The sequence below is a fragment of the Natrix helvetica genome, assembly GCF_964273705.1.
Source record: "Natrix helvetica genome assembly, chromosome: 1".
NCBI classification, from domain to species: Eukaryota; Metazoa; Chordata; class Lepidosauria; order Squamata; family Natricidae; genus Natrix; species Natrix helvetica.
This window is the reverse complement of record NC_138548.1, coordinates 244,544,678-244,563,183: the sequence shown is the minus strand read 5'-3', so window position 1 is coordinate 244,563,183 and position 18,506 is coordinate 244,544,678. Positions and strand designations below refer to the sequence as shown.

The window sequence follows — 18,506 nt, the reverse complement described above, 5'->3', positions numbered from 1 at the left end:
GCTATGGATCTGTAATTTGCAGAACATTCACAAGAAATGAAAAAAGAAACTGACTGAAAATTACGTGTTTGCCGTTTGTTAGCCTAATACAGTATAATGCATTAGGCTAGCAAATAAAGAGACAGGGGGACCCAGAACTCTCACCCTAATATCACATGGGCTTCTAACCTAATTTCACAGATGTTCTGCCAGAGATGAAGCCTGACTTCTGACCAAAACAGAGCCACCTCTGGTTTGACACTTAGCATCTATGAAAAAATTGACTTTCAGAACTGAATGCAGTGACCTCTGTTTATTAATATGCAATTCTCTAAAGTGCTATGCGGTTACTTAAGGCCATATATCACCAATACATTAATAAGATTAACATGAGATTTCAAGCTGGAAAAGAGCGCTCTGTTTAAGTAAACCTGGCCTTTGCAAAAGTTATTTGTTTCAATAATCCTGCATAATAGGGCAGATATTCTGGGAAGCAGTCCAGGACAAATGAGGTTCTTTCTGTGGGAGATGGTCCAGATAAAATGAATTATTTTTTTCTAATTGCTTTTTTTTTCAGAAAAAGATCATTTGTTATAGGGAAAAGTTTTATTAGGTTCTGTGCGCTGCAAGGGTTCTCAATCCTAGATCTGGAAATAAGAAGTTAGCCGGAGAATGTAGTAGAAGCATCCACAGGAAACCTGTATTCACCCTGCAGGTCCACCTTTGCTCTGTCAATCAAAAACTGAGCCAGAGAATATGAGATTGCCCCACATCATATATTGTGTAGTGGGCTTTAATAGGCAAGAAGCAAACCAGCATAGATACAACAGCATTTAATGACTCAGACTGGAGCTGAGCAACAGCAGGTAGTTGCCTGTAATTTGTACTCTGGTCTCATAGGGTCTTAACCAGGCATAATACATGAAAAAAAAACCCGCCCAAATATGAATGTACAAAGTTTCCCTCCAAAACAATTGCAGTTAACAGTTAGGATCATCTAAAGGTTAGTTTCACTTTAGCAGGGCTTAACACAACTATATACTGTATATTCAATACATAATATTATACCTCTTCCTGTAATATATTACTTATTGGAGGTGGCAAGGTGATTTCACTTGCAACCTAAAGAACTTAGCAGATCATGCGGCTGTTTTGAACTTTCCACAAATGCCCAAAAACCAGAGACATATTTCAATTGGGAATTTAGGAGGGAAAAAAACAGCAGTGCTCTGTTTTAGAAAAGTCTGGGTTTGGAAGAATATGGAATATTTGAAAATGAAACTCTGATCTGTGGAGGAAAAGCTCTGATTCGGAACAAACTGGGCATGTCAGAAAAGGAAGGGCTTGTTTGATTCTCTACAACAGACCACCATATCTATGCTCTGTTAGCTACCTCTCCGCTGGCCATTCCTTTCCCATTTCTAGTTATTTCTGTACTTGGGCACTGATATGTTGGAAGTCCAGGGTCATCCTCAGTGAGGAAAGGCAGTGCCAATACATCTCTGTTGCCTGTTTTCTGAAAGAACTGGGGAACTACCATCACTCCTCGTCCCACTTTTGTGAGGCTGCACATCTAGTCTGTGCCAGCTGGTTAACTGGCATAATTATATATCTGACCATCCTCAGGGTTCATTTTCTGGGTTTGAACTCTGTCCGATTCTGGATAGCATTATAGACTAAGTATATTAAAATATATTTTAATCAAGATATAGTCAGCAGAATTATTTGTTTTCCCTTTGTGAGAATGTGTTAGCAGAAACAGAACTTAGAATGTTGTGACAGTTCCTTCCTAACGCCCCATCACTGTTGATTAAATGGTGATCTTTTTTCCCCCTCTTACCAAAACCAAGATTCTAAGAGAATGTATTACTGGATTATAAGCTTGAATTCCCAGAGTAAAATTATTTCTTTTCATATGTATTCAAAAAACTAAACTAAACCCTAATCCGAATAGGCATAGGAAGTACAGGTAGTCCTTTACTTACGACCACAACTGAGCCCAAAATTTCTGCTGTTAAGTGGGACAGATGTTAAGTGTATTTTGCCACATTTTATGACCTTTCTTGCCACCGTTGTTAAGTGAATTACTGCAGTTGTTCAGTTAGTAACGTAACTGAAGTAGCATTAATTGAATATAGCTCATCCATTGACTTTGCTTATCAGAAGGTCGCCAAAAGTGATCCCATGATCCCAGGACATTGCAACCATCATAAATGTAAACCAGTTGTCAAGCATTCAAATATTGATCATGTGACTATGGGGATGCTGCAAAGATCATGTCACTTTTTTCAGTGCCGTTGTAACTTTGAACCGTCACTGAATGAACTGTTGTAAGTCAAAGACTACCTGTGTATGTCAGGAATCGATAAAAGCACACCACATACGTGAAGTAGCTGCAGAGATGAGATCTCTAGTCAATTGTGGTCGCGTTCTCTCTAGACCGTAGCTGCTGCTTATTCCAGAATTTCCAGATTTTCTAGACTCTGAAGCCTGCCTACCAGAGGTGGCATTCAGTCTGTTTGGACCGGTTCATCTGAACTGGTAGTGGAAATTGTAGGTGGGGTGGGGCGGGCCCTGGTGGGCCCACCCACCTGTCCTGGTTCTATGCCGTCCTATTTAGGCATGTTTTCAAGCTGCGTGCATGCGTGCAAGCAGTACACGCGATCAAAGTGCATGCACAGAAGGCCGTGCGCATGCGAGAACAGGCATGCACATTTGCACACCGGTAGGGAAAGTAAGTGAATACCACCCCTGCTTTCTACATAGTTTCTTACTGCTGATACAACCATCCGCCATTGCTCTTGTCTTGAATTAGCTATTTCAGTAAGTCCCAGAATAGAGACTTACTGATTAGGTCTCTTCATGTATGGCATATTATGCCACATGTATGGCTTCATGACTTACTGATTACCATAAGTCTCTTCACTACTTTAGAGGATTTGCTACTTTAGAGGGATTCTGAATGTAGTTTAATTAGAAATGAAAATAGGGAACAGAACCTGTTAGATGCAAGTTCTCAAGGTTCCTATCCTTTCCTCAGGGTCAACGACGTCAGTGCAGTCTCAGCCTGCAAGCACTGATGCTGCTCTGCACATCCCAAGAAACCGATTCCACCGTCTCAAGCCCCAACACAATCTCAACTGGGAAAGCAAGCCCAACGTTGCTCCGCCTGCGCGTTCTCCATGTGCAGAACGCTTACTTCGCAGACAGGTAAGCTGGGCTAGCGAGGTGGTCCTCTCCTCTCACCGGTTTTCACTCAACATGCAAACTTGTGGTCCGCAAGCTTTATCTGTTGCAATTGCAAAATGATATAAGAAGCAGGAAAAAAGATAGAAAGCTTGAAATAATGGGTCCAGGCTTCACCCTCTCTGATGAGCAGGACATATATCTAGCGCTGGGGGGGGGGACTTGATTTCATTGAGGGCCACATCAAGGTTGGGTTTGACCTCAGGAGGCCAGGGTGGGCGTGGCCAGATCGACGTCACTCATGTTGGGGCGCTCTGCCAGGCTCCCAAGCTCCATTTTCAGCTGCAATGGCCCCTTGCTACCCTCTACTTGTGAAAACGGAGCTCGGAAGGGCTGCACGTGACCCTCGCAAGCTCCATTTTTGTTAACAGAGGCATCGTGGGCCAGTCCCTCACTGTTTCCAGGGCAGCCCTGCGGGCCAGATCTAACCACTGGGGACGAATCCGGCCCCCAGGCCTTGAGTTTGACACCCCTGATCTAGCAGGTCCATAGTGTTAGTTGCATTGGCCAGTGTGGGCTGTGCAAGTCACACGTATGGCTTCATGAAGAAAGCATTGCTATCTGGCAAGAAGTGACCTCTTTATCCTGATCTAGTCCTTGTTCTTGAGTCTTGCTGGCAGACTACACCCAAATTTACTCAAATGCTGCTTCAGTCTGTTAACTATATATCTCCCTCTCTTGATATCCCCAGCTATGTAGTTGAGCCCCCTATAGGTCACCCACCTGCATAACTGCATCCATTTATCACAATATTATTTTTAAGATGTGTATTTCTTCCATGTGTATTCGCTATTCTTTAACATTAAATGATTTTTAAAGCCTTATTGGCTCAAACATTTTATTTCCCAGGCCTTTCAGCTTGACGGTGGAACTCTGTTGAACATTTTACAATTTTTATCTATGTTTTTTTTTAATTTACCCAAAAGTTGAAACCTATATCTTTTGCATTTAGGATTGAAAATTGTAATCTTAAATGCAAAAGATCACTCTTCATTTCCTCCAAATAGCATATTATACAAATTTAAGACTACTTTAGATCTCAGTTTATTTAAAACCATTATTTTCTTTTCCCTGCTAACTAAATAAAATGCAACTTTTTTTCCAAGGCACACTGTTTACATTTAATAGAATTAAAGTGGCAAACTAGATTCCTAAAGTCTATTAGACCAAAGCTGAGCTAGTCCAGGGTATATTAACAAACAATTAAATTGATTTCATGGCTCCAGCTTTTGAATGTGCTTCTTGTTGTTAAAAAGCTAACAGTCCAAACCTTTTTAATCAGTGCCCCAAAGATGAGAAGTCTTGTTAGCTGCCTACTTGGCCATTACACTTAGCAGCCAACGACTTAATGTTACTAAGTATCAAACCTTTGCTCCGTGTAAGGCTAATTTGCACAAGTTATTTCAAGGCAGAACTGACCAAGAGTTGATGCTACAAATAGTGTAACGTCTTGTGTTGTAGTTCTTGTGAATTCCTAAACTACAAACAACAGCCATGCAAAATCCACTCTCATTTCTCCTTTTCATTGAGAAAAGTTGCAGCTTGTCCCGGGTACACAGTATAGGTTTGGGACAACTCTGCCCATGTTTTTCCAAATTTATTTCTCTCTCCTCTTAGCAATACACAAACAAGGAGCGTGGGAGGTTTTCAGTGGTGGGTTTCAAAAATTTTTGGAACCTACTCTGTGGGTGTGGCCTCCTTTGTGGGAGTGGCTTGCCAGCCATGTGACTTGGTGGGAGTGGCTTGCCGGCCATGTGACCGGGTGGGAGTGGCTTGCCGGCCATGTGACCGGGTGGGAGTGGCTTGGCAGTCATGTGACCGGATGGGAGTGGCCAAGACAATGTCACTGAATTTTTTGCCCCAATGAATGATCTACAAAAAGAAAATATAAAAAAGGAAATTTATTATTTTGTGCACTTACTACTTAAATAAGATTAAAATAAGTACACAAAACAATAAAAGAGCTACTTACAGAAGGTAAGTAGCTTACTACTTACTACTTGTATTTCAAAGGGAATAAATACATATTTAATTTTACACATGTTAACAGCTGTTGGAATTGTGTTTGCACAACAGTGGAAAAAACAAAGATATGAAAATGAATAAATATTAGAATGTGCAAGAATGAATAAATTGACAATTAAAACCAAGAAGGCTTTGAATACTTTTTCACGTGGAATTTGTTTTATCAATTGCTAACTAACAGAAACAGCAATTAGAAATCTAAAAGTATGAAAGAAAACACCAATTATGAAAGGAAAGGTCATTAAAATGTATAAGGAAATATTATTAGTACTTGATCATTATTAATGTGTAGATAACTGCAGGACATTACATACCCACAAACACAAACTATGACAGTGCCAGGAAAACACACACACACACACACACACAAAAACAATTCCCCCCCAAAAGACTGCAGATGAAACCAGTTTTTTTCCCTAACCCTAAGAACAGGAAAGACAAAGCCACTGGAATAAAAACCATCAAGGCATTGTGGGAAATTATAAAGGACAGTGCCAGGAAGCTCACAGAACCAGCAACCACCTCAGAATTACCTAAACAACCAGGGTGAAACACATTAAATGTGGCAAACCTGGCCTGCCCATAGAAAAGCATCCACTTTGAGATATATAAACCTGGTCTGAACACTTTTAAGCAACATATTGCACCACAAAGAAAACATTTGCAAAAAGGAATAACATTTCTTATAGTAAATATATTTTATAAACAATTAAAACATAAAAATTCCCAAACAATAATTTAAAAAAGATATTCTATAAATAAAAAAAAATCCTTAAAAACCATTGTTAAGTATTCCACCAGCAATAATTTATACTATAACTATTTTAAGATATTATACCAACTGTAACCATTATTCCACCAGCAATAATTTATACTGTAACCATTTCAAACTATTCCACACACAATAATTTAAAATGAAAGCATTAAAAACATTCAATACACAATAAATTACAATAAAACAATTTAAAACAATTCTATACACAATACATTTTAAAGTATTGAGTATAGAATATTTTAAAATGCTTTATTTTAATTTATTTTGGATAGAATCTTTTTTAAAATAGTCTGAGACAATTTAAAAAAAGAATCCATACACAATAAATTGAAGTAAACCATTTTAAAATATTCTATACTCAATACTTTTAAGTAAAATTATTTTAAAAAATTCTATGCACAATAAATAAAATATTATTTTAAAATACATTAAAAAAATAAAAGAAAAAAACCCAGGTTACTTACCAGCAGGCAGAATCAGCAGCTCTCCGATGCTGCAACAGGCAGCAGACAGGCAGAGAGGCAGGAGGACAGGTAAGACTGTTTAAGACTGCTTAGGGCTTAGCCAGCCAGGCGAGGCTGGAGAGGGGAGGGTGGGGGGCTTTTGGCCTAGCCTCGCAGAGGCTTGCCGCCCACGCCAGCCCGGTGCTTCATCGAGGAAAGGCCCAGGAGCCTTTCCTCGGCGAAGCTAGCTTCCTGGCGGCCGCGCGTTCCATGCGACGCCGGCGCTTCGTCCCGGAAAGGCCCAGCGGCCTTTCCCGGGCGAAGCTAGCTTCCCGGCGGCCGCGCGTTCCACGCGACCCCGGCACTTCGTCCCGGAAAGGCCCAGAGGCCTTTCCTGGGTGAAGCTAGCTGCCCACCGCCCGCACGGCCCACGCCAGCCCGCCGCTTCAGCGAGGGAAGGCCCAGAGGCCTTTCCTGGGTGAAGCTAGCTGCCCACCGCCCGCACGGCCCACGCCAGCCCGCCGCTTCAGCGAGGGAAGGCCTAGAGGCCTTTCCTCGCCGAAGCTAGCCTCCCGCCCCCCCCTCGCGCTTAGTTGCTTACCTGAAGGAAGCAGCAAGCTCCCAGAGAAGGGAGTTTTGAAATGGAGGACAACCCACTTTTAAACGGGTCACCTCCAGCCCGCTCACTGATTGGCTGAACTCCAGCCAATCAATGAGCGGCTAGCTGGGCTAGCTAGCTTAGTGCGGACGGGCGGGGGAGCGAGCGAGCTCCGTTGGGATGGCAAGGGGGATAAAGTGACAGGACCGGTGCCGGTTCCCGGTTACTTCCGGGTCCGGTTACTTCCGGGTTCGGTCTTCAACCGGTTCGCACGATCCGGTGCGAACCGGTAGGAACCCACCACTGGAGGTTTTCCTTAGGCAATCCCTTATTCCAGGGTCACTATCAAGAAAGACATAAAATAAATAGATAACTACTTTTAGCACTGAGATAATAATCAAGATGTTTTTGCTTTGTAGCAAGTTGACTGCACTTTTAAGGTACTTTTAAGGAAACCAGAAGTATTTTACTACCTAGAAATATTATACATCTTCTTAGTCCTGACCTTTTTCTTCCCACTTATCACATACTCTTCCCCCTCCAAGGGAATTAAGCTCTCAAGGAGAAGGCTGTTTTGAGAGAGGTTCAATTGAGGGATTGTTCCATATCATCATTCATTCATTCATTCATTTATTCGATTTATAAACCGCCCACTCTCCCCGAGGGGACTCGGGGCGGTGTACAGACAGGAATAAAATGCACTATAAACAACGGAAGTACAAAATCACAGAAAAACCGATTAAACAAAGTCTGTACAATGATCTTGAAATTAGCTAGTAATTAAAACCAATTAAAATACCCCAAAATTTAAAATTTAAAATACCGGCCAGGAAGGTCGGGGATTAAATTATGATTATGATTATGATTGTGATTGTGATTGGGCCAGGCCAGATGATTGGAACAGGTGGGTCTTGAGTTTCTTACGGAAGGAGCGGAGATCAGCAATGATTCTAATATCGGGGGGGGGGGGGAGGTCGTTCCAGCCAGGTCTGTTGGGTGCTTTTCCAAAAGTGACTGATTAATCTATTGAATTGAAAGGCTAAAAATCCCCAGAGCAATTAGTCCTGTTTCCTCAAAGTAACACCACACTAATTGTCCATGGATTGCAAAATATATTAACAATGAAAAGCTAGGCTGAGAAACCTCCTTAAGAATCCGTGATTTCAGCCAAGCACACCTTAATTTGTACATACACACATACATACATACACTATGTCAGAGTGGAAGAGCTGCAAAGGGGCATGGCAGTGATACAGTGATATGCCTGGAGCATGGGTATACCAATTTATTAAGTTTTTTATACATTGTGTACATATAAATGGGGCACGATGGCTCAGTAGTTAAAGTAGCTGAGCTTGTCAGCTGGAAAGCTGACAACCCAGGCTCAAGACCTGAGCGTCTTGCAACAGGGTATTCCTTGCCCCAGCTCCTGTCCACCTAGCAGTTTGAAAGCATGCAAATGCAAGTAGATAAATAGGTACCACTTTGGTAGGAAGTAACAGCATTCCATGTGCCTCAGCATATAGTCACACTGGCCACAGGACCATTGAAAATGTCTTCGGACAATGGATGCTTCTCAAAACAGCTCTTTTACTTCTGAATTTTGGTGAAGCAACCTTGAGAACTCTGGAACCAAAAAAAATGACTATGAGATGGCTTCAGGCAGTCGAGGATTGGCATATCTCTAATATAGGGAGAATCAGGTTTAGGTTCATACCCCATCAACAGGAACCTCCCTCTGTCATTTTGGCCAGTTCATTTGTTTCTATGCACCATTGTTTTAAACCAGGGGAGGGCAGTCTTGCCCTCAGCATTGTGGAAGCATCTGGTTGAGACCTGAGGGAGAAAGTTAATTTTATTTATTCCTATCGCTCATGAATAATATTTACTATGAATTCATTTTGTGTCTGCTGGTTTCCCCCCCCCCCCCATTCTAACTGGTATTTTTTTTCCAAACCCAAGTTTTAAATACAGACCCTGACAGGTTGCATACATTTAAATGCAATTCTCAAGATAGAAAAATTGATTGCAAACAATAAAGGCATATTCATGCCAAAGACAAACATCCACCAATACTTTCACTTAAATATATATGTAGCCAAGCAACAGGCCTTTAAAATTGTGGTGCATCTTTTCGTGAAATGAGTCTTCTCAATATGAATCTTGACTATTTAAATTTAATTACTGATTTTAGTATTTCCAAGTTATTTGGCTAGCCTTTTCTTGTAAATATCTTATTGTTTCACTTACTTCAAAGTATTCCAGTTAGGATAATTATACATCAAGCATTGATGCTACAATAAAAATATATTTCATTTTTTTTACTCTGTATAGTATTTATTGCTGTCTCTTCTTCTCCTTTCTCTTCTTTCCTTCTCACTTCTTTGTTTCTTATTATTTCTTTGTTGAGCTGAGTTTTATTTACTTTCTCTTTGGCTCATTCAATGTTGATGGACTGATAGATTGCCTGTCGCTACTTGCTTCTTTGAGTTCTTGTAAGCTTCTTCTTGTGTCATCTAACTTCCTTCTCTTCTGTGGATCTTTTTTATTTTATTTATTTTATCTTTTGATCTATCCAAACATCTTTGGATTGTGTATGTAAGGTTTAGTTTCAATATCAACTCTTTCTATGAACTGTCCGATTTTGCATTGTCTAGGGTTAAATGATCTGCTCTCAACAATATTATCCAGCAACAAAATGTATTGTTTTTCATTTAATCTTTCTAATGATTCAGCGATCACAGCCATATGTTCCAATTGAAGACCATAGTTTTGATAATGTTGTGAGTGTGATGTCTCTGCATTTTAATATTTTTGCCTAAAACTGTTGTAATCCCTTGCATATAAAATGTCTTTTTCTCTTCACAAAAAATTATGAATTTTTGAGACTAGAAAACTACAATCTGTACCTTCCTCATTTTTTCTCTCTGCATGTTTAGCATTGTTTGTAATGTGTGTTGACATAATTTTATTTTTTAAAATATTGAATGGCAGACCAGGTTTTACACTCTCTTATTTCATCTTCAACAGGAGATTCCTTTATACCTTCCTCATTTGTTTTTTCTGCCAGCAATTTTAATTCCAATTAATATGTCTTCTAGTCCACTATACTGTATATGTGGGCATGCACACACCCTCATAAACACACACACATATATAATTGAAAATTTTAGAAATAAAGTAGAAAAGAAAAAGATATAAAGAAAGGTATAAAGAAGTGACTTCCAATTTTCTTCACACCAGGTATAAGTACCAATTATGTTTTAATTTGTCTTTGTAAACTTTCATCATGACTCTCTCTCTTCTTTCTATAATCTGTCCCACTGTTTCTCAACTTTAGCAACTTTAAGATTTGTGGACTTCAATTCCCAGAATTCCTCAGCCAAAATTCTGGGAATTGAAGTTCACAAATCTCAAAGTTGTCAAGATTGAAAATCACTGATCCTGTCTAATCATCAGAACTATAAATTGCAAGCTTCTTCTTTTTTCATACAAAAAGTCAGTAAGGGATTTCCGGTAATCAATAAATTAGATATTGTCTTTAATCTGACAAGTCAGCTTCGTCAACAAGTTCTGTCATCTTCACTAATATCTCCATTATAGATATTGGCAAGTGTTTTGATCTTTCTGCATACAATAATTGGCCGCAGTTATCATATATGTAAATGGTGTTCCACAACTTTTTTTCTAGCTGTTTATCCATTGGTGTCAGGAGGAAATGTTCTGATTTCAATTGAATATTCATTTTTTAAATCCTCTGATTCACAAACATTTAAGGTTTTTATACACATCTGCCCAGAGTTACCCTGCGGTAAGATAGGTGGCCAATAAATTTATTAAATAAATAAAGCATGATAAATTTCTTTCCCAATTCTGAACCAGGCACATATTCTATATTGCACTATGACTGTTGTTTGCATACCAATTCTTCATTGGGCAGGTGAGGTAGCGCAGTATATCTATTGTTTAAGGGCCATCCACAATTTATTGGAGTGTATATATAGACTAAAAACTCTGTGTATAATACAGGCAGCAAACATAGATGTCCTTTGCCTTTTCCCTTGCCTTCTGGACATCAGCAGTGTGTTTCCCCCTCTGAATCCTGTTTGTACATCAGGCAATCAATCAGACAGAATAGAACTGGAAGGAACCTTGGAGGTCTTCTAGCCCAGCCCCCTGCTCAAGCAGGAGACCCTAAACCATTTCAGACAAGTGACTGTCCAGTCTCTTCTTAAAAGCTTCCAGTGATGAAACACCCACCACTTCTGACGTTCTGACACAGTTCTCCTTTTATAGTTCCAGAATATCCTGCCATTCAACTTCCCATTCTTTTCTTGGGGCTGCCATGGCAATTAGTGATGAATTCCTTGGTGAAAGTCAATCTGTTGATTTTGAAGAACAGAAAAGCCCTGCGCAGGGAGTTGTTCCCTGCCAGTGCACTGCAAAAGTGTTTTTCTTGTATACGTCTATCTTATATGTATGTTTTGTCCATATTTGTTTTTTATATGTTTTATTGTACGCCGCCCCGAGTCCTTCGGGAGAGGGTGCGGCTAAGAAATAATAATAATAATTATTATTATTATTATTATTATTATTATTATTATTATTATTATTATTATTATTATTATTATTATTATTATTATTCTAATGAATACTGGGTCAGCCCAATGCGGGTATTCACACCTACTGCATCCTTCATCACTACTGAAAATGCTAGGCACTAACCCAATTGCAGACATGCTGATTCCAAGTCCTTGTCCAGTCCTAGCTCCAAAATTGACAAGTGGCAGATTGGCCAGGTTTAGCACTATGGGAATTAGACAGCCATCTCTCCTCTACAAGCAGTGGGAATCCCACCACCTCAGTATCTTTCTTCAAGTCTAAGGACTCCCTTCTATTTCTTTTGCTTTTCTGGGGGAAGAAGGTTACTTCTAAATATAATTTGCAGTGGTAGAAACCAGAGCCTTCTAAGAATACTGACAAGCCTTCTGTGAATATCCTAAAATTCACCTTTGTAGTAAATCTAATAAATGTTCTTTACTCACCTTAACAGCGGTCTCCGTGGACACACAAAAGTGCCATTTCAACAAATAAAAATGTTGTGCAGCGTTTTTAGTTTCATAACCCTGTAGCAACATGCTTTTATTTAATTGAACGCATAATCAAGCCAACAATTCTTCTTTCTCTGTAAAGCAGCACAGCACTGTAAAAGCTTTAATTAAAAAGTTTTTTTTTAAAGAAATAAATGTAACAACAGCCCCCTACCCTCATGAATGTATTTCTATCTTCTTCCATGAACTGGGCCATGTTTGTATAAAAACTTTACTAGGCTTGATTTTGTGACTTGAAAAACCAAGAATTATAGGGCATGCTCTATTGTGCTAGGCACAATATTGAATATATACTACACTGAGCCCTGATTTACGTGTTTTATTCAGCATGAATGCTACCTAAGCTCCTGAATGCCTAAAAGAGGCCTTTCTAAGAGTAAAACTCCTGCTTAGCTTCTGTTCATAATCAGCTGTCCCCCAAGGTCGTTTGCAGACACCTCTTGGCTGTGAGCCAAATGTGCCATATAGACTATTCTGAAGGCACAGTTCTATCACAGTTCTCCTGAGCATAAGGAAAAGGGAATTTAGACTGAGCAAGAGTTTCCAACTAATCCCAAAGCTTCATGAATTGGAGAGTGTGCAACATGTGCAAAATAGATAATGTGACTGCAGTGCATTATGAGAGCAGCTTGTAAACCTTGAAACCGGAGCTTGCTTGAGTTTTCAGTCTATCACACAGAAAACTAAAATTCAGTTGTCATCGATAATATGCCGTTTACATCTTGCACCTTGCCTGTACTAATGCTCCTTCTATGTGTTTCTTCTGATTCTTTGATACCTCCCGCACAGATGGCCATACGGAACGATTCTTCGGATACTCATAGTTCAGAAAGCAGAGAGAACCTCCACACCGAGGTGAGTGAGCTCTCTGATTCCAATTTGTCAGCCCCGTCCACCGAGGACCTTTCTATCACTTTGACATCCTCGGAAGCAAGAGAGTCTGCCAGCTGGGCCCGATCCAGTGTTCACACTCAGCAACATTCCCGCAATCAATATAACATCTCCAAGCATGTTCCAGATTTGTGTGCCTGTACAGACTCTCTTCAGGAACTACCTGGGGATCCGATGGACCAAGAAGTATCAGAAATAAACAGCTGTTTTACTTCAGGAACTTGTTCAGCCATGAGTGCCTCATCAGTGGTCCAGCCTGAGACCCCTAAGAGAAATGTAGGCAACAGTGGCAATGTTCCTTTGAAGGACCTGAAGAAATGCTACAGTGTGGATACACAAGGTCTTCTTAAAAAACCGTCATCGTGGTTAGACGATCAAAGGAGACATTCCATAGAAATTTGTTCCATGGAAAACAGCCCCCAACATCATTCCACCTCTAGTTCTTCTGGCTTCATCAGTCAGGTCTTCAGTGAAATGGAAGGCTTGCAAGGGACACGGCCAAAGAAAAAAATGAGCCCCCCATGTATATCCATAGACCCTCCTGAGGAACAGAGGTTGCTACTAAGGAGGTCTTGCACCACGTCCCCTTCCAGTGCAGATGTTTGCTTGAGAAGACGTGCGCCATCTTGGGACTCCAAGGACTCTGTGGATGCAGGGGACTCTACCCTCCCAGACAGTCTGTCAATAACTCCAACTCCAAAGAAAGACTTGTTGACGCTCCCTAGTTTTTCCTTTGATCAACCAGATGTTGACCCTTGAAATGGTTTCTTTTCTGTTACTGGTGCCAAACGTTCCCCCCCCCTCCCTCATGTAATAAATTAAACCTCTCTATTCTAAAACGGCACTGATTTTTTAAAAAATCCAAAGTTTAAAAAAGAGCTAGCTGGTAGAAGAATGATTAAGCTATATCACGCTTACTTAAGCATAAGTTCTGCTTGGGTAAAAGCAATACATTGTTCAGAGTCTATATGTATAGTCTATTTTATTAAATTAATTGAACCTAGTATTGCAGTATGTAGTACATTTTGTGGCTTAAAAACCTGGTTTATTTTCTCTTGTTTTATGTATCTCGGAATATTCCTGAAACTATGTTGGTATTTTTTTTTAAAAAAAATGAATATTTTGACCTTTAAAATTACATATTTAACCCTCCCTCTTTTTTCTGTTTTCTTTCTTTTATTTTCTTTTGCAAAGCACAAGATGTAGCCGTTAGTGCATTACAGAGAACATGTGCCCCATATTAAACCATAAATAAGAATTGTTGCAATTATAATGCATTTCATGTACTGAACCATCCACTATTTTCTGCAGAGATTAGCCATATCTATTTCCAAATTGGATTTTATTACAGTGCAAAGCAAAAGGAAATACAGAAATTAAACAATGAACAGAGTATAAACAGACAGATTTGCAAAAAATGCCCATTACATTGATAATTCAACTGCTTTCCGGCAATATGCATTCATATATGTTGTCATGACTTTCCATAACAATCTCCAAAATCTTATGGAGCCAGAATATTTAGGATGAGAAACATTCTCTGGTCCCACTGGCCAACACTGGTAGGTTGGAGGAGAAGGGGGGGGGGGAAACTGATACTCCAGCTATTTCCTTACCCCTAAAAGTCTTAGTTCACTCTCTCTTTTGGTGGAAGAAGCTAACCTGAGAGTCAAGGGCAGCTGCTTACAAATCCATCTCAATTGGAAGTATCCAAGTAGAATGGACACTTCCTTACTTATGAGCAACTTCAGTCCTTAACTATCATTTTTGTTTATCTTTATGAAGTGCAACCATTGCTCTATAGAAAAGGCTATGCTCCTCTGAAACTCAGTCTCCGTAGCGGCAGATATTCAGTGTCTAACAACAGGAATACATCCTTTGACTTGGGACATGTAGTATGAATGTGTACCTTCTGTTTATTCCAATGGCACCCGCTGCTATGAAAGGGATAAGAAGGTCAGAGACGTACACCTGAAATGAGTGAATCGTATGGGTGGAAATCAGATTTGCCACAGGTACAGCAGGCGAAGTTTCCTACTATCTATTCACACCCCTACAGATATGAGATACGCTAAACATGTCAGGCTACTGTGACAGGCACAATATGGACTAGTGAAGGGGTGTGTGTATCCTGAGCTGCTCTAGTTCCCACTAGAGAGACCGAGAACATTGTTGTCATTCAGTGTGTCCTCGTAAAGGAGTCATCTAAGGTGAATGCTGAGGATTTTTCAAATTAGCTTCACACTCTGCAGTAGGAGAATTGTGTGAAGGAACTTTAAGTTACATTAACTTCTAATCAATCAAATGTAGAGGCAGCCCAGAGTGAGTTCATCAATTTGCAATTTAATGATCAGACATCTAGAATGATTACTTCTTCCCCTCTTCCTCCTCATCACCATCTTCATCCTCAAAGATATTGTTGAAATTAAATGAGGCCTCCCCCCCCCCCCCCAATACAGGGGGCATCATATAGCCAAACCAGACTGGCAGTTACAAAATTAAATGCATTGGTTTTTTTTCACTTAAATTGATACTGATTTGCAATATTGCAATCCCTTCACACACATTCTTTTTCTACTAGCCTTGCTTAAGAGAGGGAGACCCCAATTGTATTTTGATATTCAAATAATTCTCAAAGAAAAATCCTAGAAAGGATTCTTTTTCCCACTTAAGTCAAGATGTTTTATTTAGCAGATTATAGTCCTGGAGACTAGAGCGCCTCTAGTCTACCACTTATAATCTCACATGCCATTTCTTCCATGCAAGTTAATTCCAGTTGGCATTAACCTCACTCGGCTTTAACCATTAACCATGCCAAGTTCTAGACATCTTTTCTCCATTTTAGTGGAGTGCCAGGACTCAATTTTCAGTGCCAGAGCTTAACTTAACAGTAGAAGAACAAATAGATTAAAAATGCCCCAAGCATTTCCTTTTTTCTAGTTCTAAATAAGCAGCAGAAATTCCCCATCGGGGTAAGGGTTTTTAAGTCAAAAGCCTTTTTTCCCTAGAATGCTATGATCCACAGAATTATTTTCCAAGAAATTAAGCATTGGGAATAACCATCTGACTTCCACAGATGCCACCATGGAAACAGCAGATCTTGCACAACAATAGTGTGGTGTTTTGCATTAGGTATTTTTACAGCATTTTTTTAAATTATTATTTCTGCCCTAATACAAAAGATGATCCCAAAATGCTGCTCTTCTACTTATACAAGTAGTCCTTGACGTACGATCAATTGTTTAATGATCATTCGAAATTATGACAGCGCTGAAAAAGTGACTTACTATTGTTCCTCACACTTATGATCACTGCTATGTCCCCACAAAATTTGGACATTTAGCAACCGGCATGCATTTGTGACAGTTGCAATATCCCAGGGGGGGGTCACGTGATCCTGACATTTGAAATCTCCCCAGGGGGCTTCCAACGAGCAAAATCAAGGGGAGGAGCTGGAGTTGCTTAATGTCCAGAACAAAAAGTTTGTAAAATCTGGTGCAACTCACTTAATGATTGCCTCGCTTAGCATTGGAAATTCTGCTCCCAAATTGGTCAAAAGTAGAGGACCATCTGTATACCTTTTATCAGATAATTTGAGACAGACTCATTCCTTCAAACCTTCTCAAAATCTTCTCAACTGAGTTGCAAGCCTACTTGGGCTTCACCTGTTAAAAATTAACCCTTTCACTAGAAAGAAACTCTTACTAGAAGATCTAGTTAGAACACTCTGAATATCTTACAGTCTCCAGCTCTCTCTTGTACACAACTAACTTGACAAATATAAGATACAGCAGAAAGTTAGTTTTTGCACATACCTCTGATTTCTTGTGTTCAAGAAAAAGCATGACTCTTCAGATAAATCAGTATTGTGCATATCCAAGGATCCTCAGATTTGTGCTGGCATAATTTGGGGAGTCTCTTCAGAGTACAAATGTGAATTTGTCAGTATTGATGTGATCAAATGGCTCTTTTCTATGGATCACATTGTCCCTTTATTCATTCTTAAAAATAATAATAGGATAAAATGACCTTGCTTTTCAAGCCACATGACTATTTTTGCTAAAATAATTGGTTTCAGCTTAATCTCTCTGTTAAATGTATTTACCATTGCAGTCTTAATAAATGCTTTAAACCCAGAATATCTTTAATAGATATTCTAGGTAATGCGCTCATATAGACCACATTTTGTTAAATATAGGAACTAAACCAAAAATAAATATTGATTGAAAACAATCCCTAATCATATTTTAAAACCCAGTTTGAATTGAGGATATAATCTTAAACACTGAAACGTGTATCTTTATGATTATAAAATCAACTCACATTGGACACTCCTAAAAACACTCTCCAAATGAATTTTGACAACTGGTAATCGTTTAAATCTCTCTGAAGTACAGGGGCATTGTTTATCAGAGTCTTCAAAATGCTCCATACCATTAGACTCTTACTTTAGTGCCACCCTGCTTGTGGAAAATTAGAAACATTCAATTTATAACGCTGTCATTATTCCAGTCCATTGAGTAGGAAATGAAATCTAACCAGGTCACCAACTCAAATTAGACTACTTTTCTTGAACCTATTAATCATTTTAATATATAGGCAATTAGTGTGATGCTTACAAATTAGTTTGTTGTGATCTTCTCGTGTAAAATGTAGGAAAAAGCACAATATGATGATCTGAATGATTTTAGTCCTTTATTTTTGGCTTAATTACTTGGTTTCTCTACATTGAAGCCAGCTGCCGATAATCAACCTTATGTATAGTGAAGGAATTGTATCCCTTGTTTTGTCACTCTCCCTCATGTAACCATGCTCCTCTGAACATCTGCCCATTCATCCATCATGTTTATCCCCAAGGTCTGTGTACCTACAGCATCCAGTATGGCTTTCCCAAAATAGAACTCAGATCAATTTGACATGTGAAGACAATGAAGTTAATGAGACAGAGCAATGCAGAAGCATCAGAATTGGGCAATATGATCCTGTGGGACAACTCACCACAGCCGACTTGCCATGGACAACTCTCTATGGTCAACTTACCGCAAGACAATTCAATACAAAATACAACACAAATATACAAAAGTTAAATTGATTTTGAGAGAAGTGTGACCGATGATAATAAAATAAATTCAATTCAATCCAAAAATACCAAAGTTACAATAATTTCAATGAAAACATGGTCACCAGTAATAAAAGTAACTGAACAAAACAATTAATATAGCATTCAATTGTCCCACAATGAGTTGGCCATGGTGAATTAGCTGGGGTGGGCTGTCCTAGACACCTCTTCTAGACCTTTTGCATAGTCACAAATATCTCTTCCGCTAACAGCCTAATTTGCTAAGGCAACCAAAGGGCCTGCAGTATCTACAGTGGTTAAAATGTGCACTAGTTGTCTAGTAATACGAAATCAATCGTGCCCTACACCTTCAATACCT

The 18,506-nt window shown here is 39.4% G+C and overlaps 1 protein-coding gene across 3 annotated transcripts in view; it reads left to right on the top strand.

The window, feature by feature from the left end:
• Nucleotides 1–14,512, top strand: part of CACNA1G (calcium voltage-gated channel subunit alpha1 G) — a 466,079-nt gene extending 451,567 nt beyond the window's left edge. For all 3 annotated transcript variants that reach the window (XM_081937178.1, XM_081937177.1, XM_081937176.1), the window contains 2 exons: nucleotides 3,020–3,189; nucleotides 12,967–14,512. In XM_081937178.1, coding sequence (XP_081793304.1) covers nucleotides 3,020–3,189; nucleotides 12,967–13,827 — 1,031 coding nt within the window. In that variant the 3' untranslated portion in view covers nucleotides 13,828–14,512. The remainder of the gene's footprint in view (nucleotides 1–3,019; nucleotides 3,190–12,966) is intronic.
• Nucleotides 14,513–18,506: the final 3,994 nt, after the last annotated feature.